This window comes from Bombina bombina, chromosome 8 (genome assembly GCF_027579735.1).
Source record: "Bombina bombina isolate aBomBom1 chromosome 8, aBomBom1.pri, whole genome shotgun sequence".
In the NCBI taxonomy this organism is placed as follows: domain Eukaryota; kingdom Metazoa; phylum Chordata; class Amphibia; order Anura; family Bombinatoridae; genus Bombina; species Bombina bombina.
Genome location: NC_069506.1, coordinates 148,015,527 through 148,040,562, shown reverse-complemented (window position 1 = coordinate 148,040,562; position 25,036 = coordinate 148,015,527). Strand labels below are relative to the sequence as shown.

Below are 25,036 nucleotides of genomic sequence, written 5' to 3'. Positions count from 1 at the left end.
AATATCTTTTAAATTATACTCCAGTCACCACTTCACCCTTGGTTACTCCTTTCTCGTTGTTTCTTGGTCGAATGACTGGGACTGACGTAGAGGGGAGGAGCTATATGCAGCTCTGCTGGGTGAATCCTCTTGCATTTCCTGTTGGGGAGGAGTTATATCCCAGAAGTAATGATGACCCGTGGACTGATCACACAACAGAAGAAAGGAATTTATCAGGTAAGCATAAATTATGTTTTTTTTAAGGGGACTTTAGTTTTAGGATAGGCATAACTGTTTTTTTACTTTTGGTAGTGCTTTGTTTTTTGTAATGTGTTTTTTTTATATTTTGTAAGGTTAGTGTTAGGTTAGCTGTTAGGTAGTAGTGAAGGGCTATTTTGCATTGGGGGTTGTGGCGGTTTAGGAGTTAATAGGTTAGGGGGTGTTTGCGTTGGTGGGTTGTGGCAGTTTAGGGGTTAATAGGTTATGGGGTGTTTGGGTGGGGGGGTTGTGGCAGTATAGCAGTTAACTAGTGTAGGGGGTGTTTGCGTTGGGGTTGTAGCGGTTTAGGGGTTAATAGGTTAGGAAGTTTATTGTGGTGGGCTATTGGCGGTTTAGGGGTTAATAGGTTAGGAAGTTTTATTGTGGTGGGCTATTGGCGGTATAGGGGTTAAGTAGTGTAGTGTTATTTCGTGGTGGTGGGTTATGTCGGTTTAGGGGTACATAGGTATATTTATTAGGCTTGGTGCTATATATTTAAAAGGGAGCCTATATTTTACATCACCAATGTCGGTGCTGATGCTGCTTGGAATATTTCACCAGCATCGCCACCCATTGTGATGTATAGTAAAACGACTCTCGGCGATGCTGCCTTTAAACAGCAATGTCGGCACTTTTTAATATTTCGCCGGCATTCTCTACATCGTGTCAAATTCCTTTTGAATATATTGCTGCCTCGCAGCACTTTCGATCACCAGGGCCTAAGTGCCATTGCATTGTCTTTTTATTATGCATTTGTTGATTATGTAATTCACTGTATTTAATGGTCCTTTAACTACTTTTATATAACTGTATATAGCATTTTTTTATTGTTTTATAAGTAAAATGCAACTGAAAAACATTCAAATTATATGAATTTGTCAGAACTGTACAGCGATAGATTATTACCATTAAACCCTATGTTGTAAGGCATCTCGTCTTGGCTTAAAAGAGGGGGATATTACTGGTTCAATAACTCAAGATTCATTAATTTTCTAAGAGTTACATTTTACTCTTTTCAACTTCTTTATATTGTCATTTATATATGATACCGGAAAAACATAGGGGTTAATTCCAATCTTGTTGATCATGTTTATCTTCTGTTTTTCATTTCCTGATACAACTTTTTAACATCAGAACGATCACAATGCAAACGAAAACACCATACTTGTATCTAAAAAATATCTGATTAGAAATCGGAAAAGTCACTCATATGATGCATAGACAACCTTCACTTCTGTATTCACAATCTACTCGACCACCAGTAAAATTGACAACAATATGGACACATTGAATTCAAAAGCCAAAGGCACTTTATGTTGAAATATTTTTTTATTAAAGGGACAGTCTACACACCAAAAAAAATGTATTCTTTAAAAAGATAGATGCCTTTACTAACCATTCCCTAGCTTTGCACAACCAACATTGTTAGATTAATATACTTTATAACATTTAAACCTCTAAATTTCAAAGGCTTTATTCACAGCCTCTTAATCACATGCTTTTATATTTGCTTTTCACAACAGGAGACTGCTATTCATGTGAGCCATATAGATAATATTGTGTTCACGCCCGGGAAATTATTTAAGAGTTAGCACAACACAGTACTAAATGCAACTCAATAGATAATAAATAAAATGTCGTGATGAGGGGGCTGTCAGAAGATGTTTAGATACAAGGTAATCAAAGAGGTAAAAAGTATATTAATATAACTGTGTTGGTTGTGCAAAACTGGGGAATTAGTAATAAAGGGATTATCTATCTTTTAAAACAATAAACATTCTATTGCAGACCGTCCCTTTACGTTTTTAATATATCAATATACAAAAAACAGAAGTAACATACAAATTGAAGGAAGACTGCATGCCTTTAAAGTTTTTCTGTGTTTGTGTAAATCCTTCTCAGTGCACAAAGGTAAGAAGTAATTGACTTTCCAAGTACTGATGTTGCTTTCAGTCAGGGGCTAAAAGCAGCTATAAAGTTGCAGACCATGCAGTCTTTACATTTTTCAAGAACAGACAAAACGTTGAATGACTAAAAACTCTCAGGGTAGTGCACATAAGTGTCATTTTTTGGTCTTCTTGTTTTGTTAATAAAGTTATCTGCAACAAGTTCCTGGAATATAAGTGTTGTATCTGTGCACTACTTGATCTGTATATGGCTTGGTAACCTTGCTAAAAACATATTATATTAAGAGAAATCCAAAAGAACATTCTCAGGGTTGGGAAGCCATCTGTAAGGCTTTTCCACCTGTTGATTACAATACTTGATCTAAAAGAGTCTGAACATTATATAACATTTTTATATGAACTATTGAAATCATCTAGCTGCAGTTGTCCACTGTCTGTAGGAGAAGTCCTTTTAAAGTAGATTTATTTTGCCTTTTCCATTATTATGGAATGGTTTTCTTTCCCAAAAGTAGTTACACATTTTTAAAATATCTGCCTTCCTTCTAGGTTTTGTATTCCCCTAGCCAATTAATATATTAATTGCAGAGGTATATTTATTCCCTTAAATACATAGCATTTGAGATTAGAGCAGAAACAAGAGGCGCCTCATAGTGAACTCTGTGACATAATTGGAAATAAAAGGAAGAATCAAACTCACAATTCTGGTGGCACTCATGAGAACGAAGTGCTAAAAGGCAGGCTGAAGCTCACAGTGATCAGCTCACTGGTCACACATGTGATGATGGAAACCTTGGTAGGTTCCTTCCAAGCAATCCGTGTCGGCTGTTACAATCCAGGCAAACAGGCTGCTGGAAGCTGCAAGCAGTGTAAACGATGTGCAGGAAAAAAACGTAGCGGCAAATGTCTGATAGTGTGAATCAGAGATTTTGACATGGACACCGCAGTGGTAAGGTTAAAATCAAACAATTTTAATTGCAACGCGTTTCTCGAACTGTTACTGGTCGTTTCTTCAGTCTTATATAAGCCTCACAAAGCAATTTGATTGGACCATTCGGAATACAAAGTGTCCAATCCTGAGTATAAACCTGCACATGTTAATTAGTGTCATTTTAAAGATACATGCTATGAAAAAAACATGAAATATGTTAGTCAATTCGACAACGTCTTACAATATAGCAATTGGCAAGTCCTGCTAGTACAGACTTGTGAATATATCTATTGCCAATATAAAGGTAATAAAAATAACGAAATGCTCAGATTCGGCCATATGAGTAGAAATGGTCAAACAATGTATATACAAGGAACTAATACAAAAAAAAGCAAAAAAAAACAGATAATAGGCAATGTTAATAAAGGTATGTGTAAAATCTATTTATTAAAAACAAATATAAATATATATATATATATATATATATATATGTATACAAGAGTAGATACAGCGCCTATATATCCATTTAAAATATGGGTGGTATATGGGAATATGAATGAGAACTAGAGCTAATTATTAGAAAAATAATAGCAATTAAAAGAATATTAAAAAAAAGATAGATTTTTAGAATCAATTATACTTGAAGAATGATGAATAGATTATGAAACAGTGTTCATATGAGTCTTTAGACAATATATAGTCCGTAGTAAATCTTCATAAGCAGTTGATATCAGTAAATAGATGGTATGTAATACCCTTACCAGATATTACCTCAATCTGATGAGGTAAGTATGCCGCACTGGGGGTATATACAGATGGTAGAATCTTCTCCTTGTATTTAGATGTGGTGCCTCTTGGGTTTTCGTAAGCCTCCTGGAGTATGCAGGGATATGTTTCTGGTTGTAGATAAATCCCTTGTACTTCCTTTGTGTTGGTAGTTAGCCTCTTGGAGTACCTTTTCTGTCTTGGTATACAATTGCAAGTCTTTTATCACTGGATCATTCAAGTATATTTCACTCCAGTACTTTTCTTCACCACAATGACACAAAATCATTGTGTCATTGTGGTGAAGAAAAGTACTGGAGTGAAATATACTTGAATGATCCAGTGATAAAAGACTTGCAATTGTATACCAAGACAGAAAAGGTACTCCAAGAGGCTAACTACCAACACAAAGGAAGTACAAGGGATTTATCTACAACCAGAAACATATCCCTGCATACTCCAGGAGGCTTACGAAAACCCAAGAGGCACCACATCTAAATACAAGGAGAAGATTCTACCATCTGTATATACCCCCAGTGCGGCATACTTACCTCATCAGATTGAGGTAATATCTGGTAAGGGTATTACATACCATCTATTTACTGATATCAACTGCTTATGAAGATTTACTACGGACTATATATTGTCTAAAGACTCATATGAACACTGTTTCATAATCTATTCATCATTCTTCAAGTATAATTGATTCTAAAAATCTATCTTTTTTTTAATATTCTTTTAATTGCTATTATTTTTCTAATAATTAGCTCTAGTTCTCATTCATATTCCCATATACCACCCATATTTTAAATGGATATATAGGCGCTGTATCTACTCTTGTATACACATTTTTCACTTACTGACTGGGACTTCACATCTCAACCAGTACTTGTCTTATATAGCTGCCACTATACCATACACAATACAGACTAGCGCCAACTATAGAGTGCCACTTGTGTCTACCCAGTATACTGAGTGAACACATTTTACTTTCTTCTCTATATATATATATATATATAAATATATAAAATTATATATATATAAAAAAATAATTTTGGTTAAAAATATAAGATATTTGGCAACCCAGCGCCAAAACCACTCAAAAAAGTTGTACAAAACATGCAATAACCCAGATAATGTGAATGACAATAGGAGATATCTATACGATCTATTTCAATGTGTGGTGACCTATGTGTACACGGTATATGGATATTGGATGAACATGTCCGTATTATAAAGAAGACAAACCAATCAGTAGTATGTGATGGAGTGTAATATCAGTAATGGATTATTTAATATCCTGTGTTATGAATAGACGTTAAAAAAAACTGATATTTCGTAAAAAACGAATTGGGTCAAAAAATAGATGAAAAAATAATAGTAAAAAAAAATCAAAAAATCAAAAAGATCATTATTGACTGTTTGAAACTGTTTGGCAAATACAAATCTGAAGCGCACAATAAAATATTTAGTATGAGTAAAAAATATATAACAAAATATATAAAAAATATATATTTTGAATGCTTGTTCAATCTAATTAATATTCTAATTGAACACAGACGAAAGTTGTACAATGCATTCAATACAAACAATGAAAAAATACAAAAAGATTTATTATGTCACCAAAACAATCCAGAATACACCAAACTTAATGCAGACATTAATAAACGAACAGACAAATATCAAGAGAATATTGTTAGTGTAAAAAACAAAAAATTACAAAGAGACCGTGAGGATTATCTCAATAATTGTGTATACAACTATAACCGTCCAAACCAAATGTTGGGTAATGAAACACCTGATACACCAAATGAATTTAATCGTGGATGGACAAAAGTACAACACCAGACAAATTATTATAATAACAATAGACGTCAAAACAATCAATACCTTTATTAACATTGAATATTATGTGTTTTTTTTTTCATTTTTTTGCATATTCGTTCCTTGTATATACATTGTTTGACCATTTCTGCTCATATGGCCAAATCTGAGCATTTAATTATTTTTATTACCTTTATATTGGCAATAGATATATTCACAAGTCTGTACTAGCAGGACTTGCCAATTGCTATATTGTAAGATGTTGCAGAATTGACTAATATGTTTCATGTTTTTGTCATAGCATGTATCTTTAAAATGACACTAATTAACATGTGCTGGTTTATATTTAGGAATAGACAGTTTATATTCCAAGTGGTTCAATCAAATCACTTTGTGAGGCTTATATAGCCGCCTTTTAACTTGTTGCAATTATTAAGCCTGATGAAACGAACAGTAACAGATCGAGAAACGTATTGCAATTACAATTGTTTGATTTTAACCTTACCACAGAGGTGTACTTGTGAAAATCTCTGATTCACACTATCAGCTACATGTTTTTTCCTGCACAGCGTTCACACTGCTTGCAGCTTCCAGCAGCCTGTTTACTTGATCATAAAAGCCGACACGGATTGCTTGGAAGGAACCCATCGAGGTTTCCATCGTCACATGTGTGACCAGTGAGCTGATCACTGTGAGCTTCAGTCTGCCTTTTAGCACTTCATTCTCACAAGTGCCACCAGAATTGTGAGTTTGATTCTTCCTTTTATTTCCAATTATCTCACAGCGTTCACTATGAAGCGCCCCTTGTTTCTGATTTACTTTTACAGTCGTGACCGGTTCATCTAGATTACCCAAGTGGAGCAAGCCTCGTTTCTCACCTTGTTCTTTTTGGATTACTAGAACAGTCTACTATCAAGTTTTGAGAGATCTTTCTGCACAGCAGTTTTTATACACAGTAACTTTTTGCACAGTGACTTTGTTTCAACATAGATTATGTTGCAATATTAACCACAGTTTATTAATATCAGACTGCAAATATACCACTGTTTTGTATTCATCACTCATATATATATAAAATTAATTTTCTTATTCTCATTTTTTATGCATTTTTATCTTTTAGGTATTTTATATTGTGTTTATCATCATTGTATGCACATTGATTACTTTATTTTGTTTAGTGCGCCACCTCCAGGTGTCCAGTTTGGATTCCTAGATTGCACATAGCATTTGAGGCATCTATCATAAAGCACTGTTAATAATCCTTCAATCAGTTTCAGACAATTTTAAAGCGCCTGACATGTGACCCTGGAATGCATGTTTCTGAGCCCAAGATCACTCTGATTCCATGCTTAATTACAGAGAAGCCACTAATGCATCCTCTGTGAATTATATGGCCTAGGAGTAAGAAGGGTCTTGTAGAAAACAAATGTTAGGTTGTTTAATGGCATGATAATGTATAGTGCCCAGGAAGATGGACTTCAGCTAACAAGGAAATAATGGTTTTAGAGTAATCAAAGAATCCAAAAGTACTTTCATCATTTCTTATTTCAGTTCTTTACAAGTCCTAGCTCACAGTGGATTGGGATGCAGGGGAAATCCACTGGTCGCATAGCAAGGTTGCCTTGACATACAGAAACAAAAAATCTTAAGGATCCTACAGACAATAAACAAGGAACAACACAATATAAAGATACTACACTTTTGCACCCATAAAATATACTACTGCACAAACCCTCATAATAAATGTGACAAATGGTTGAAGTGCACCATTAAAAATGATTAAAGAAAAAGTGACAATAAGACCAAAAATATAACAAAACAAAAAAAATAGAGAGAGAGATGCCAAGGTTCTTGCTAGGAAGCAAATAAAACGGGGGCTACCCAATGTGTATGATGGATGTGGACTATTTGTCTGTTTTTATCAACAATAAGTTTTGTTGTTTTATTTGTTTGTTTCTTCACTGTTGTTTGGAAGGGTTAAGAAAGCTGAGCAAAACATGAAACCTTTTATTTTGTAATGTTAGAATTTAATGTTAAGTCATCTTTTGAAACCTGGAAGAATATGCACATAACATTAATATTGTAATTAGTCAGTTTTGCCGTGTATATGGTGTCCATTTTAGGAAGTCCTTGCTCCCTCCTGCAAAACCCCTTCCTATGTCACTTAAAACTCAATGCTTCCTCCTGTAAAAGATGTTTAAGTTCTCCAGTTCTGTTAGGGAGGGTTTAATGCAGTTTCATAACCATCTCACTTTCTGATAAGTGCATTTTTAACTTTTCTTTTTCTTTTCTAGAGCACAACATTAGACTTGTTGGATAAAGGTCTGGATGTGCATGTTGTGGCAGATGCCTGCTCTTCCCGAAGGTAATATTTGTCATCTCTCTTACCCTCTACTTTTAGTCTGCATGCCATACTATAATTTTAGGGGGACTGTTTGGTTTTCTCCAAACGTATACATAATTATCCTTGTTTTTTGTTTGTTTTTGTAAACCACACACACACTCAGATATATAATATAAAACATTTCTTAAGATGTATGTGCATTATACAAGTAAAAAAAACAGTTTCATCAGAAGGGGGAATAAGCCTTTGCAAATATATTACTTGGATTGACATTGGTGATATTTTTATTCACCAATAAATATTTCTTCACATTGACTGTCCATGGCAGGCAGCCATCTTTATAGTGTGCCAACCCAGAGAGGTATGATTAAAACAAAATAATAGAATTTTCACTCTTCACTTTCAACAGCATAACTTTCATCACGAGACAGTCACATCTATGTCCAGAGATGGGCCCATCATACTGCAGTTAGACTAAGTACATTTAAATGGGGCAAGCATTATAGCATCTGACTATATCATGTTAAAAAGATATCTGCAGGAGTTAGGCTGCCTAGACGCAAGGTAAATATGCTATCACTGGTGCTAAACATACATTCACATTCATTTTGAAGTAAGGTAAAAACAAGAAGGTACTGCGTACTACAATGTTATACAAACATTGCAGATAAACCAATTGTGCACTATTCCTTTAACATTTACATTTTAAAACTGTATGTTTACAGGAAACTGAACATTATCCTGTTAGCTATACTTTAATTTGTGATATCTTGTGGTAGATCAATTTTCTAATAAACATACTGGTTATAACCCATACTGTGGCTGACTGCCATCCCTCAACTTTTCTCATAATTTCTGAATAATATGATATACATTACACCAAAAAAACCTTTACCAGCTATTCAGTATTGGGAATAAATGATGTAGCATTTACTGATTTTTTGCAATTGGCCTTCTCAAATGTAGCAGCTAGCATCATTGTTACACTCTTAGTTGGAACCAGATACTGTAGCTGCAATGACTCATCTGGTTCTTAATAATGACACTGTTTTATAAGACACTCTCTGATTTAAATATATATAAAGTGTTCTAAGCAGAAAATGTTGCCAACCGGATGGCATTATGAGGTAGCTGGATGGCATTATGAGGAAGCCGGGTGGCATTATGAGGTAGCCGGATGGCATTATGAAGTAGCCGGGTGGCATTATGAAGAAGCCGGGTGGCATTATGAAGTAACCAAATTTTAGCTTAATATTGGCAAAAAAAATATTTGAGGGTGGTCAGTAAAATCAGCCGGGTGGTGCACCCGCTAAAAAAGTCCTGGGGAGAACACTGTACATGTGTGTATGTATATACAGTATACTTACCGTCCACTTTAATAGGTACACCTTGTTAGTACCGGGTTGGACCCCCTTTTGCCTTCATAACTGCCTTAATTCTTCGTGGCATAGATTCAACAAGGTGTTGGAAACATTCCTCAGAGATTTTGGTCTATATTAACATGATAGCATCACACAGTTGCTCCAGAATTGTCGACTGCACATCCATGATGCGAATCTCCCATTCCACCACATCCCAAAGGTGCTCTATTGGATTTGGATCTGGTGACTGTGGAGGTCATTGGAGTACAGTGAACTCATTGTCATGTTCAAGAAACCAGTTTGAAATTATTTGAGCTTTGTGAGATGGTACATTATCCTGCTGGAAGTAGCCGTCAGAAGATGGGTACACTGTAGTCATAAAGGGATGGACATGGTCAGCAACAATACTCAGGTAATCCGTGGAGTTTAAACGATGCTCAATTGGTACTAAGCGGCCCAAAGTGTGCCAAGAAAATATCCCCCACACCATTACACCACCAGCCTGAACCATTGATACAAGGCAGGATGGATCCATGCTTTAATGAAGTTTATGCCAAATTCTGACCCTACCATCTGAATGTCGCAGCTGAAATTGAGACTCATCAGACCAGGCAACATTTTTCCAATCTTCTATTGTCCAATTTTGGTGAGCCTGTGCAAATTGTAGCCTCAGTTTACTGTTCTTAGCTGACAGGAGTGGCACCCGATGTGGTCTTATGCTGCTGTAGCCATCTGCTTCAAGGTTCGATGTATTGTGCATTCAGAGATGGTATTCTGCATACCTTGGTTCTAACAAGTGGTTATTCGAGTTACAGTCTGCCCTTTCTCCTCTGACTTCAACAAGGCATTGTTGTCCACACAACTGCTGCTCACTGGAAATTTTTCTCTTTTTCGGACCATTCTCTGTAAACCCTAGAGATGGTTGTGTGTGAAAATCCCAGTAGATAAGCAGTTTTGGAAATACTCAGACCATCCCGTCTGTTACCAACAACCATGCCACATTCAAAATATATATAAAAATACATTTATATTACCAAACGATATGTATAATCTCAACATACCTCCAATCTTGACAAAAATTAAAGATAAACTCTGAAGCTGGGAAAACCTACCACTTTCTATCTCGGGACGGATAGCCTTATTTAAAATGGTCCTTCTCCCTAAATTATTGTATGTGATACAGAATACTGCATTATTACTTTTAGAAAGGGATATTCGAGTCTTAAATAGCTTGCTTAGAGCCTTTATATGGCAGAAGAGGAAACCTAGGATAGCCCTGAATAAATTAACACAGGCCAAAGTATTCAGAGGTTTTGCGCTACCTGACATACGGCTTTATAATTTTGCTTTTTTAGCACGAATCGTGGCAGACTGGATTTTTTGTAATAATTACATTTGAATAACGCGTTGGAGGAGAGTGTCTGCAACCCATATCTCCCATGCGCACTGTTGCATTGTGAGCCAAAAGGACTGCCAACTAGAATTAAGAGAATTAAAATGATTTTCAACCATTAAAGGCATGGTGGAAGATAGGGAAGCTTCTCTCCATAAACTGCAAGGTTTCTAAGTATCTTCCCCTTATGGGGAATCCATTATTTCAAGCCGGGTTGGACTCATCAATTTTTAAGAATTGGCAGTTAGTAGGACTGAACAGGATTCTACAATTGATTGACTGGGAAAAAAAATGTATCAAAACATTTGAAGAAATTAAGAATAATTTAAATCTCTCAAATATAGAGTTCTTTGCCTATCTACAAGTGAGGCATTATGCTTTAGAGCTAATGAGGGAGGCAAAGTGGCAATGGGAATTGGGCTGTTTAGAGGAGTGGTTCATGTTAGTTAAGAAAGGACGCATGTCCATTTCCCATTGTTATTATCTCCTGGGAGCTGGAAAAGGGAGACAAACTCTCGAGAAAATTGCTCAAGATTGGAGCATAACTTTGGCTCAAGATAGTATCGACCCTAAATTTCTACAAAAGTCCATCCATAAAGTGACACAAGCTACCCTCTCAGCGACATGGAGAGAAGCACACCTTAAATTGTTACACAAATTTTACTATACTCCGGAAAAAGGCCATAAGCTCCGGAATATGAATTTCCATAAATGTCCCAAATGTTCCTTGGCTGCGGCAGATCTTCTGCATATGCTGTTCGAATGCCCCCTGATCAGGCAATTCTGGCGTAAATTAGAATTCTGGATGAACACTTCCCTTAAGATCCCCCCTCTGGAGTTGTCGGCAAGTCTGATTATGTTTTGCTTTGAAAACCAGCAAGAACAACAGCCAAATGAAAAAATAATAAGTGTGTCTATCTTGGCAGCTAGGTATTTAATTTTTTAAAAATGGAAGACTAGAGAAATACCCAGTGTGGCAGAGATAAAAAAACTTCCTCAAAAAACAATGTATTTTAGAACAGCGAGACACTAATATAAATAATGAATCTGATATCAGAAAATTCTTTGGTAAATGGACATCATTTATTAAGTCTTTCCCGAATACAGAGATAGATTATATTATATTTCCCTTTCAGAATACAGAACTGGTACTTCTAGGGATATGGTAATTGGATCTAGTAGACAAGGAAGAGTGATAGGGGAAGAGAGGGAGAGAGAATTTTTTTTTTGTTGTTTTGTTTTGTTTTGTTTTGTTTTGTTTGGCTTTGTTTTGTTTTCTGTTCTGTTTAGTTTTGTTTTGTCCTTTTCCTAGGTTTGGTTTAGGAATTAAAATGGTTCAGCAATATAAACTAGATATTAGAAGGCTTAATGGGATTAGCTATGAGTTAGATCACGCTAATATTATCCCTATCCTATTTTTGGTTTCTTTCTTTGATGATCTAATATCTAGGATTTTAATTGCATTAATAATATAAAGATGCAGATGTAATTTGTGATTAATTATTGGTTTGTTTGAAGATGTGCCTTGCATGGCATAAATAATATGTTGGAATTTATGATGCTGAATATATATATATGCTGAAACAATAAAAAAAAAAGATTAAAAAAAAAAATATATATATATATATATTCAAAAAAATAAATAGAACATTTTTGTAAAGAACATTGGAATGTAAAATATTCTAAACTACCTTCAAGTTAGCACTATGGGGTAGATTTATCAAGCAGCGAATGCTACAATCTACCCCTGTAGTTTCAGGTTCCCCTGAAACATAAGTTAAGAAGCAGTGGTCTTAAGACCACTGCTAATTAACTCGAAGACCGTTGCTAATTAACTTGTCCGCCACCTTTGAGGTGGTGGACAGCAATTATCCCGATCGGATACGATCGGGATGATTGACACCCCTTGCTAGGGGCCGTTTGACCGCGAATGTGCAAGGGGCAATATTGCACAAGTAGTTTACACTAAATGCTTGTGCAATGATAAATGCCGAAAGTGTATGGCGGTATGTCTAATGTGGTATCGGATTAGCGCACAAGTGATAAGTGTTAGGTTTCTTCAATTTTGCGTGCTCCATTGAAGTCTTTGGGGAAAATAAGCTAATGAAGTTGCAATATCCAAAATCCTTAGGTCAGCACATGTCGGCTTTCGTTCACATACAAACATTTACTTTCAATTTGTAATACACGCGCTAACCCACACACATTAAAAGTTTACTTCTTGCAATGTTTGTGACAATAAAAGTTATTTTAATAAAAATTGTATTCCTTGCTATACAATTGTAAAATAACAGATTCATGGACTTAATTTACCCATTATAAAATGAAGCACTCACCGAATGGGCCATGTTGCATGCTGGTAATGTTGTCAATGTTTCTGATTGGCGTTGGAGGTGATAAGAAAATGATTTAAGGTAAAAAGAGCTCAAATCCACCAATTTAAATGTGTGTATTTGTTTTGTTTGGCTTATCGGTTGCAGTGTTTGTTGATGGTCGATCATTATAGGTCGTTCAGGGTGATGTTGTCGGAAAATGAAGATCAAATACTGTACATTGGCATTTTTCCAGCTTGGCTATTTTCTTTGTTTTATTATTCTTTATTAAATTTCAACAAGAACATAATGTGACAATTATTAATATCATATAGACAATCAATATTCTGTCTCTTGTTCGTTACTGTTCTTTCCAAGAAGAGAAAATCCCTTAAGAGTACTGTCCACTATATCTCAGGAAGTTCTGGAAAGTTCCAGGAGTGCAGCTTGATTATTTTTGATGACTGTGATCGCTTTTTAAAATATCTTGGATTAAACTAATTCAAATAGCTACTGATATGTGGCAGGGTCAGGTTTGTGAAGCTTGTCATGTAATGTTCCAGTTGTAAGAATTGGAAAACTTTTAATTTTTAGATTTAAATTACAGAAACATTGGGGGAAATAAATGATAAAAGTATATCGCAAAGTTGTTTTACTACACATAATTATATTTATTTTGCGCTAGATTACAAGTGGAGCGCTATTTTAACGTGCACCCATAAAGGGGGCAAATTTGCCTGTTTAAAGGGAAATGTTAAATAACCAGCCATTACAAGTGGCTGGATAATGCTCCCGCGAGATCCTGGTAGCACTTTGCACTTACCGCAATTAAGGTCAGACCACTGGTTAATTAAAAAAGTGTACCCCAATATCCCCCAAAATAAAGTGGACAGTAGTTTTATATGAATTTAAAAGATAAACTTCTTTATTTTTTTAATAAAAACTGCACAAAGCAGTTATAAGGGGTTAAAGTGAGGGAATGTGGGGTGTTAAAAAAAAGAGTATTGCGGTCTATGGGGACTGTGTTTATATATATTTATGTGTTAATATGTGTGTATATACACAATGAACACATAAATATATTTGTATATATTCATATATATTTTTAATTTGCGGCGCAAGCGCTACACGACTTACCCCCTGCACTGTGCTAGGTGCTTTGCTGTGTCTCACGGCATGAGAACAAGGCTCCCATTGGAGCCTATGGAAGCGTGATCTTGTGAGCGCAAGGCTTCCAGGCAATGCGAAGTCGCATTCACATTGCACTTAATTTGTAATACCAGCACACATTTGCGTTCACTGTTATTACTGAGTGGAGTGCAAATATTGTACTCTCGAAAGCGCAATTTTGCGATCCACTCATAATCTAGGCCTTTGTGTGATGTAAGAAGTCTTAAAGGGCCACTGTAAGTAAATATTTTCTATGCCTGTTACTAACTAACTACCCCAAATATGCTTTTTATCAATAGCATTTCATTAACATATCTCTACCGTATATCAGAAATCTTGTCTGCAAATTTAATTGTTTTCCAAACCCACTCTGTGGGTATCCTTTGCTCTGTACCAATCCGTTCACAATACCTAGGTTTCAAAATGGCGCTTTAAACACAAAGTTATTGGTTTAAGTATTTTGAACACGCAGTGCTGAAAATAGTGGGCAGGATAACGTGACATCATCGGCGAATAAAAGATATAACTTTTAGAACGTTATGAAACTTCGTTTGGGAGAAAATATAGGTCAGTAGGTTTTAATTAATGTTTATTAACTTTAATATGTTAGTTGTTTAGCTTAAAAATTATAACAGAAAGTAATCCTTTAAGTAAGTTGGCACACTTTTCCTAAGTTTTTGTGTTACAGGCACACCTTCATCAGATGACTAACTGCAATGTTCTGTATTATTGCCGTATAATTGCAGTGTTCTCCACAGAAAATGTTGCCAGCCGGGTGACCAAGTGGGGCAGTGTAATAATACAAAGACTGTTAGGAGCGCCTAGCAACCTGCACATTTCAGCATTGCTAGGCGCTCCTAACATTATTAACGATCTTGTTAGTTGATCTTTTTTTAGAGAGCTTGTGTGTTCCATTTGGCGCTGTATGCTATCTTTTGTACTTGGGGCAGTGTAATACTTTCTAATATTATAAACAATTTTGCTATTCAAAGCACCAACTAATTACACAGATTGACATATTTAAAAAAAAATTATAATTTGTGCTATAAACAATGAAAATGGTAATACAAGCTAATTTTAGCTTAATATTGGCTTACATTTTAGCCGGGTGGTCAGGGAAATCAGCTGGTTGGTTCATCCATTAAAAAGGTCCTAGGGAGAGCTGTTTTAAGATGATCAATGACAAATTTAATGTGGCTATATCTTTAAACAAAAAACAAGTTAAGTACTTTATTAGTGCCATCGGACTCAACTTACTTTAGTAGTGCCAGTGGAATAACTTAGTTTTAAAATTCTAATATTTTATTTATTTATTTTTCAAACAGCCAGGTGGATCGTCTTGTTGCTCTTTCTAGGATGAAGCAGAGCGGGGCATTTCTAACCACCAGTGAAGGAGTGATCCTACAGTTAGTTCGGGATGCTGCACATCCCAAATTTAGAGAGGTAATTTAATCTTTTTCCCCCTATTTAGAGTCAAATGTTAAACTGTAATTAGCACAAACCTATGATAGACAGTGATAAGAATAAAAAAGGAAGCTCACTTTCAGAGTCCTGCATTGATTTGTATAAAGGTTGTCTAGATTACAATCTGACATTTTCTTAAGCCGATAAATGTATTGACTTGGAAAAAAAATCATAGTTAAAAAAAAAATGTCTAAACCAGTTGCCACAGTAAAAATCCGTAAATGCCACATCAGTGTATTTCAGAAGTTTTAGTCTAATGCTAATGCCACTAAGATGCTTGGTTTTGAAGCTGCAAATACCACCCACATCTAGCACAAATGACTAGGTGGTAAATCTGACCCCCTCACTGCATTAACACTGCTGATTGAAACACTGAATGTGCAAACCGGGTTATTCACTTAGATTGTCTTTACTACATATTTTAAATGAGGAAATTATTCTGCTTTGCAAATTGATTCTATAATCTGTTTAATAGCTGGATGTTTGTTATTGGTGGGTTACACAGTCACAGTGCCCCTAACCCAACATCTCACATTCCCTTTGTGACACCCACTACCCACCACAAGAACCCCTGTCCAGATATTGTTTCCTACCTAAACCTTAAAGGGACATAATACTCATATGCTAAATCACTTGAAACTGATGCAGTATAACTGTAAAAAGCTGACAGGAAATTATCACCTGAGCATCTCTATGTAAAAAAGGAAGATATTTTAGCTCAGCAGAGTAAGTTCTGTGTAAAAAGTTATACTCAACTGCTCCCAGCTGCAGGTAAAAAAATTAAAAAAAATGAAGAAATGAACAGCAGCCAATCAGCATCAGCAGTGCTGAGGTCATGAACCTTTACTGTGATCTCATGAGATTTGACTTAACTTTCATGAGATTTCATAGTAAGCTTCCTTTACCTGATTGGTGAAATAAGATGAGAGTGCACGATGCTCATCCCTTCAGATGTCCCAGGACAGACATACTAAAATGCTGCTTAGAAGTCCTTTACAATGGGAGGTGGCTACTGAGGAACTTTTGAGGTAAAATATCTTTCTTTTTTACATAGAGATGTTCAGGAGATATTTTCTAGTCAGCTTTTTACAGCTATGCTGCATCACTTTCAAGTGTTTAAACATTTGGGTATTATGGCCCTTTAAGTCAGCTTTGCCCACAAAAGCCTTAAGTTTTAATTTTAATTTAAGATCTTGATTCTCAAGGTTTAGTATTGTGGAGCCAACAACTTAATTTGGAATATGAAAGTTTGATCTATGATTGATTAATAAAAGGAGCCAAATAACAGCAATGTTCCCTCAATCAAATTAAAGGGGAGGGCTGAGTGATATCATAGGCTTTCAGCTCATTTGGTCAGAAATTCTAAATGAAGTCTCTCATCGAAGGGGAATTTTCTGTTATTTTTAAAGGGATGTGTGATCATTTAAAAAAACTTTCCAATTGACTTATATTATCAAATTTGCTCTGTTCCTATTGCATTCTTTGTTGAAGAGACAGTTAGGTATCTGTCTGGAACACTAAGGGGTAGGAAATAGTGCTGACATCTAGTGATATTGCAAATGGATAACGTTCTTGCAAAACTGCTGCCAAATAGTGTTTCAGACACATGCAAGTTCCTGAGCGAACGTCCCTGTTTAAAAAAGAAAAAAAGATACCAAGAAAACGAAGGAAATTTGACAATAAAAGTAAATTAGAAAGTTGTTTACAATTGCATGCTCTTTCTTAATCGTGAAAGAAAGATTTTGCGTTTCATGTCCCTTTAATTTTATGATCACTGAGAATCAACAACAAATATCATGCATTTACAGCCACTTAAAGTAAGAATACCGTATAATAGACATATCTGCACTATATGTATACCATTTAATCATCTATCTATCTATCTATCTATCTATCTATCTATCTATGTATCTGTGTGTATTTGATATGTTAGAAGCACATTTGATAATTACTAAAAGAAATATTTTATAAATAAAACAGATTTATTTTTATTTTCCAAACAAACATCCAGTCTAAAGCTGCAACAACTAATCGATATAATCGATTATGAAAATAGTTGTCGACGAATCTCATAATCGATTAGTTGGTTTGCAATTAGTTGGTCTGTGCACAGCACCAACTGCTTCACTACGATGAACTCCTGCACATGGTATTGTGTTTTATGGTTATGCCCTTAGCCTAAAGGACTTCTACAGACGTTTACTTTTCACTTTTTCAGGACAGTATAAGTTTACAACTACTCCTGGTTTATGTGCAACCTAGAAATAATAGGAGTCATTATTTGGATTGTTTATATTAAATCAGGTGATTTTGGACTATGCTTTGTATGATACAGTGCCACGCTTGTTATTTACACCTAGCCCTAGATTGATGGGATTTGTTATTTGAATTCATGTGTACAAGCGGATCGCTTGTTATTGCTTATTATATGTACTCTATAGATAAATGTGTAAGACTTTGTACTGTTATTGATATATAGTCCTTAGAGCTTTTGACTTTTTTTTTCATTTTTATTTTTTAATTCATTGTAATATGTACCAAAGTCAACCTCTATAAGTATATATTTATTTTAAGAGCTAGATATTTTTTCCCTAACCTTATAGCTGGTTATTTACCACTGCATATAGATATTCAAGATATTTTCCTCCGTAATATAAGGAGAGTCCACGGCATCATTCCTTACTGTTAGGAAATACTGAACCTGGCCACCAGGAGGAGGCAAAGACACCCCAACCAAAGGCTTAAATACCTCTCCCACTTCCCCCATCCCACAGCCATTCTTTGCCTTTTGTCACAGGTGGGGATGTCATCTTCTCCTCCATGTAAGTTACCTTGTCGCTGGGATCTGCTGGAACAAGGTCCTTTTGTTCATCAAAATCTAGATTCTCTGAGGCTGACTGCGTGGAGATTGAACGCTTAGTCCTAGCCAAGAGAGGTTTTTCTGAGAGAGTTATTGATACTCTCATTCAAGCGCGTAAGCCGGTTACTCGTCGCATCTATCATAAGGTGTGGAGAACCTATTTATTCTGGTGTGAAGAGCATGGATTCCCCTGGCATAAAGTTAAGGTTGCCAGGATCCTATCGTTTCTCCAGGATGGACTGGAGAAGGGTCTTTCAGCCAGTTCCCTGAGGGAACAAATTTGGCCCTGTCTGTTTTACTACACAAGAGGCTCTCAGAGCTTCCTGATGTACAGTCCTTTGTTAAGGCTCTGATTAGGAGCAGACCTGTTTTCAGATCTAAGACTCCTCCTTGGAGTCTGAATTTTGTTCTTAAGGTTTTACAGCGGGCTCCGTTTGAGCCTATGCATGAAATTGACATTAAATTGTCCTGGAAGGTTCTTTTTCTACTGGTTATTGCTTCTGCGCGCAGAGTTACTGAGATTTCCGCTGTGCAATGTGAACCTCCTTATCTGGTGTTCCATTCTGATAAGGCTGTCCTACGTACTAAGTTAGGGTTTCTTCCTAAGGTTGTGTAAGACCGCAACATCAATCAAGAGATTGTGGTTCCTTCCTTGTGTCCTAATCCTTCTTGTTCGAAGGAACGTTTATCATTTGGACATGGTTCGTGCCTTGAAGTTCTATTTTCAGGCTACTAAGGATTTTAGACAAACTTCTTCCTTGTTTGTTGCCTATTCTGGGAAGCGTAAGGGTCAGAAGGTCTCTTCGACTTCCTTATCTTTTTGGTTGAGGAGTGTGATCCGCTTAGCTTATGAGATAGCGAGACATAGGCCTCCTCAGAGAATTACGGCTCATTCTACTAGAGCAGTGGCTTCCTCTTGGGCTTTCAAGAACGAAGCCTCTATGGGTCAGCTTTGTAAGGCGGCTACCTGATCTTCCTTACATACATTTTCTAAATTTTACAAGTTTGATGTTTTTGCTTCAGCTGCTGAAGCGGCCTTCGGGAGAAAGGTTTTGCAGGCTGTGGTACCCTCAGATTAGGGTCCGGCTCTCTTTTTGTCCCTCCTGTTATCATTCAGTGTCCTCTAGAGCTTGGGTATAAGTTTCCCAACAGTAAGGAATGATGCAGTGGACTCTCTTTATATTAAGAAGGAAAACATAAATTATACTTACCAGATAATAATAATTTCCTTCTGCATAAGGAGAGTCCACGGCCCCCGCCCGTGTTCTCTGATGAGCGGCCCTCTAAATTATATTCTCTTCTGGCACCATTTATACCCTGATATTTCTCCTACTGTTCCTTGTTCCCTCGGCAGAATGACTGGGGGGATGAGGGAAGTGGGAGAAATATTTAAGCCTTTAGCTGGGGTGTCTTTGCCTCCTCCTGGTGGCCAACAGTAAGGAATGATGCTGTGGACTCCTTATACAGAAGGAAATGAAATTATCTGGTAAGCATAATTTATGTTTTTATGTTAGAATGAAGTCCAGGCTTACTTTGTTAAGAGGCCCCTTGCATTGGTGGAGCTTACAAAGATAAATATCCCACGTTTGTGAAATTGGCAAAACCCTACGTATGCATCTCAGGCACCTCAACACCATCTGAGAGCCAGCCTCAACCAGGAGCATGTGGTCATGTTGACATTGAAAGTTTCTGAAAGGTGGTATATGTGATAGTCTACCTTCTACCTCTTTTGAAACAGTTTGTGGCTTTGTTTTGCTTAATTATAAAAATTTGTTCTGCTGTTTAAAAATTGGACAAACAGTTGTGTTAATATAAAGTTCTAAAGTTTTAGTCTGAAGTTTCTATTTGTAACACTCAGTATGTGGATTGTATTTTAAATATAGGGAAAAAATATTTGTTCCAATTAGTCGATTAAAGGGCCATGATACCCAAATGTTGAAACACTTGAAAGTGATGCGGCATAGCTGTAAAAAGCTGATTAGAAAATATTGCCTTAACATCTCTATGTAAAAAAGAAAGATATTTTACCTAAAAATGTCCTAAGTATACACACAACATTGTAAAGGACTTTGCAGCAAATCAGTATGCCTGTCCAAGGACAGGCAAAGGAGTGAGCATCATGAACACTCACGTTATTTCCCTATTCAGTTTAAGGAAGTTTACTATGAAATCTCATGAGAGTTAAGTGAAATCTCATAAGATCACAGTAAAAGAGTTCATGACCTCAGCACTGTTGATGCTGATTGGCTGCAGTTCATTTCTTCATTTTTTTTATTTTTTTATACCTGAAGCTGGACAGCAGCTAAAGTATAACTTTTTACACAGAACTTACTCTGCTGAGCTAAGGAAGTTGTGAGGTAAAATATTTTCCTTTTTTACATAGAGATGCTCAGGTGATATTTTCCTTTCAGCTTTTTACAGGTATACCAGTTTCAAGTAATTTAGCATATGAGTATTATGTCCCTTTAATCGAAAAGCATCATTAGGACGGGAAAGCAAAGAAAAAAAAAAAAAATTATGTTTTTTTTATTGTTGCTGCATCCAAAATCTAAAGATCTAGGGCTTGATGACCAAACCTTTTGAAATGATCTAAAAAAAAGGTGCTGTCCCTGTCCCTGCAAGATGTCTCCCATAACTTATTACCCTTTTAAGGACACCATAAGGACTAAATCTTTTATAAACAAACTAGTCCTAAAGCCTGTGTACACGGGCCATTTTTTGCAGTACAGCGGTCCCACCCCTTGCTCTCTCCCCCCCCCTCTATTTTGCTCTCTCCCCCCCCCTCTCTTTTGCGCTCTCTCCCCTCTCTTTTGTGCTCTCTCTCTCCCCTCTCTTTTGCGCTCTCTCTCTCCCCTCTCTTTTGCTCTCTCTCTCCCTCCCCCCTCTCCTTTGGTCTCTCTCCCCCTCTCTTTTAGTCTCTCTCCCCCCTCTCTTTTGGTTTCTCTCTCTCCTCCTCCTCTCTTTTGCTCTCTCTCCCCTCTCTTTTGCTCTCTCTCCCCCCTTCTCTTTTTTGCTTTCTCTTCCCCCTCTCTCTTTTGCTCTCTCTCCCCCTATCTTTTGCTCTCTCTTCCCCTATCTTTTGCTCTCTCTCTCTCCCCTCTTTTTTTCTCTCTACCCCCTCTCTTTTAATCTCTCTCCCCCCTCTCTTTTGATCTCTCTCTCTCTGTCTCCCCCCCTCTCATTTGCTCTCTCTGTCTCCCCCTCTCATTTGCTCTCTCTGTCTCCCCCTCTCTTTTGCTCTCTCTCTCACCCTCTTTTGCTCTCTCTCTCACCCTCTTTTGCTCTCTCTCTCCCCCTCTTTTGCTCTCTCTCCCCCTCTTTGGCTCTCTCTCTCCCCCTCTTTTGCTCTCTCTCTCCCCCTCTTTTGCTCTCTCCCCCTCTTTTGCTCTCTCTCCCCCTCTTTTGCTCTCTCCCTCCTCTGTATTTTGCTCTCTCCCTCCCCTGTATTTTGCTCTCTCTCTCACCCCTCTTTTTTTTCTCTCTCTCACCCCTCTTTTTTGCTCTCTCTCACCCCTCTCTTTTGCTCTCTCACCCCTCTCTTTTGCTCTATATCTCCCCTCTTGTGCTGCTCTCTCTCTCATGCAGACACTCAGACAGCCACGGCAGCTCCTGCCCCAACCACACTTAGACCCCACCCCTTCACATCCAGCTCTGCCCCCATCACAACACAGCTCCGCCCCTTCACGGATTAGGTGCCAGCAGCCAGTCCAGGTCAGTTTGTTGAAGGCCAGGTGTGTTTGTCCTTGTGCAGTGTCTACTGCGCATGACAGCTTCGGACAAATACACTTGGCCTTTTATATTATAGGATTTCACACTAGTTTTGTTGCTCATTACTGAACTCACAGTCACAAATGCTTGTTCCAGTTTACAAGTTCACTAATGTAGGTGCAGGCACTTTGAAAGTGAACGAGTCTAGACTTAGCGTGCATGGAGGCACATCCCCTATAAAAACCCTTTTACAATGGTAAAATCTTGTTTAAGGGTCTCTTAGAAAGACACAAATCAGCAAGGAAGTGGGGTCACAATTTACACTTTAAAAATTGTTAAAAATCCAGTAAAAGAAAAAGTAGTCAACATTTTGTTTTCTGTCTGTTTTTAAAATGGAAACAGTGGTTTAACAAGCAATCGAAAAAAATATTGTTTAAAACAATCCTTGTAAAAGTTGCAAAGCGACCATATAGCGATAGAAAAACAGTGCCTAGTCTACCCACCCTGACAACGTAAATGATGCATTCAGATAGGTTAGCAGTTAAAGTGTCACTCAAGTCAAAATAAACCTTTTATGATTCAGATGGAGCGTGCAAATTTAAACAAGGTTCCAACTTCCATTAACAAAATTTGTATACACTTTTTATATATATACTGGGCATGTGCAAGAATTGACAGAATAGACATATATGCATTAGTGATTGGCTGATGGCTGTTACCAATTAATCAGACGTTTAAACCATTGCATGCTCTTTCTATTTGCTGGTTCCCCCCCCCCCCCCCATTTCATTGAAATAACCTTTTGAAACAATTTTTTGTTGCATTATGATATTGACCTCCATTTATTTTCTCTTTAATGTGTTTCCATTTACTTGTTATGTCAGCGGCATAGTATCCAATGCATGCAACTCGCTTTGTTATGTTTATTGTTGTATATGAAATAGTAGTGTTGTTTATTTATTTCTTTTTTTAACACAGCCTATTAAAATGGGCTGAGTATGCAGGGTGAGCAGACCTCATTATCTTATCACACGTTACACAGAAATGTTCCCTTATGTTATCTATTTTGTATACATTATTACCAATACTTAAAGTGATTAAAATAACAATTTTAGTACCTATCTCTCCACCCCCACTGGAATTTAGTGTAGATATATGTGGAGATACAACAGGTAAAAACAGTTATTTCAAAGACAAAGTAGAGCTAAATTAACTATTTGTGAACAATTTTATATATTCTAGCAGTTAAAATGGATCACTGGGAACACTGGGGAGAAAATTATACAGTACACTCTGCCTTTAAGAAGCAGAGGCCTGCTTAGCACAAGTTAGAAGCAACTGTCTTACGACCGCTGCTTCTTCCCCTCACTGCAACCTCAGAAACGGCGTAGTTAAATCATCCCAAACTCATTTGTTCAGGGTGATTGACAGGCTGTGCTCACATGTGATTCATCACGCAAGAACAGGGGCAGAGTTGCACAAGGATTTCCTTGTACAATTATAAAGACAGGTGGACAGGTTCCCTTGCTAGGAAGATTTTCCACCTATCAATTGATAAATGGGGTGCATTATATGTAAAGATAGAATGAGTGGGATTGAAAAGTCTCCAAAACATTTGGAGGTTTTCTGGATAACCTTATTTGGCATGATTAGTTATGTATTTGCGATTATCAGTTAAGTTTTTAAATGTAAAGATATGATTTTATCAGTTTACTTCCATTATCTAATTATCCTTATTATCTAGTTATCCTTTGTTGAAATGCAGCAATGCATTACTGGGTCCTAGCTGCTGATTGGCGGCTTGCTATTGGCTCAACCAATGTGTTCAGCTAGTTCCCAGTAGTGCATTGCTGATTCTTCAACAAAGGATAGCAACAGAACAAAGCTAATTTGTTTATAGTAGTAAATTGAAAGTTGCTTAAAATTGTATGTTCTATCTGAATCACGAAAGAAAACATTTGGCTATATACTTTGTTTTGTTTGTCACTTGCAACACAGTTGTTTCAAGTCTTTCTAATAACCTTCCCACCCTGGCCGATATCTTTACTTTTTCTCCGGCCATCTGATTGCTATTACATTCCTGTTGTGCCTGGTCAAGTGGTAAACTTTATGCCTAACTGAGATCTGCAGGTAGATGAGAATCAAGAAACTGCAACATAATGTTTCTAACCATCTCTCATATTTCTTTTTTTTTTTCTTTAAGGTTCAAAAGCTCATAAAGGAGCCAGCTCCTGACAGTGGCCTTCTGTCTTTATTTCAAAGCCAAAATCCTCTCTTCACCTAAAATTCTGTATTCCTGCCAACTTATGGACTGAAATCAGCAACAGAAAGAAAACGTTTCTCACATTTTGTATTGTACAAAATACTAATTGATTATTGAAATAAAAGCAATAACTATCATTTATTTAACTTTAATAGAATAATAGTTATTAGAAATTGTATTAGTTTTTTTTTTTAATTGTTTGACATGGAATGATGCTAAATCTGGGACGCAGTGAGGCCATACAAAGCTGCAGAGTAATAATAAGGCATTAACATTTAATTGGGAACAGAAAGTGTCTGATATTAGCAATGTAGTATATTAGTAAAAGGACAGAGAGATGTCACTACATTTACATTTAACTGTAAAAAAAAGCAGTTGTTTTTGTGTGTGGGAAGAGCATAGTTGTGGGATTGTGCTGGGGGAGGCTCATATAGGGGGGCCCTTTAGTGCTGGAAATTTGTGTTGGTTGAGAGGGTCAAATAGGGGGCTCCGTAGGTTCT

At 36.7% G+C, this 25,036-nt stretch overlaps 1 protein-coding gene across 1 annotated transcript in view; it reads left to right on the top strand.

Moving 5' to 3' along the window:
* The window catches only part of ISOC2 (isochorismatase domain containing 2), a gene marked incomplete in the record, with an annotated part of 78,151 nt that extends 53,474 nt beyond the window's left edge, over positions 1–24,677 (top strand). Inside the window, 3 exon segments of the mRNA XM_053689922.1 lie at positions 7,956–8,026; positions 15,567–15,684; positions 24,477–24,677. Coding sequence (XP_053545897.1) covers positions 7,956–8,026; positions 15,567–15,684; positions 24,477–24,557 — 270 coding nt within the window.
* Positions 24,678–25,036: the final 359 nt, after the last annotated feature.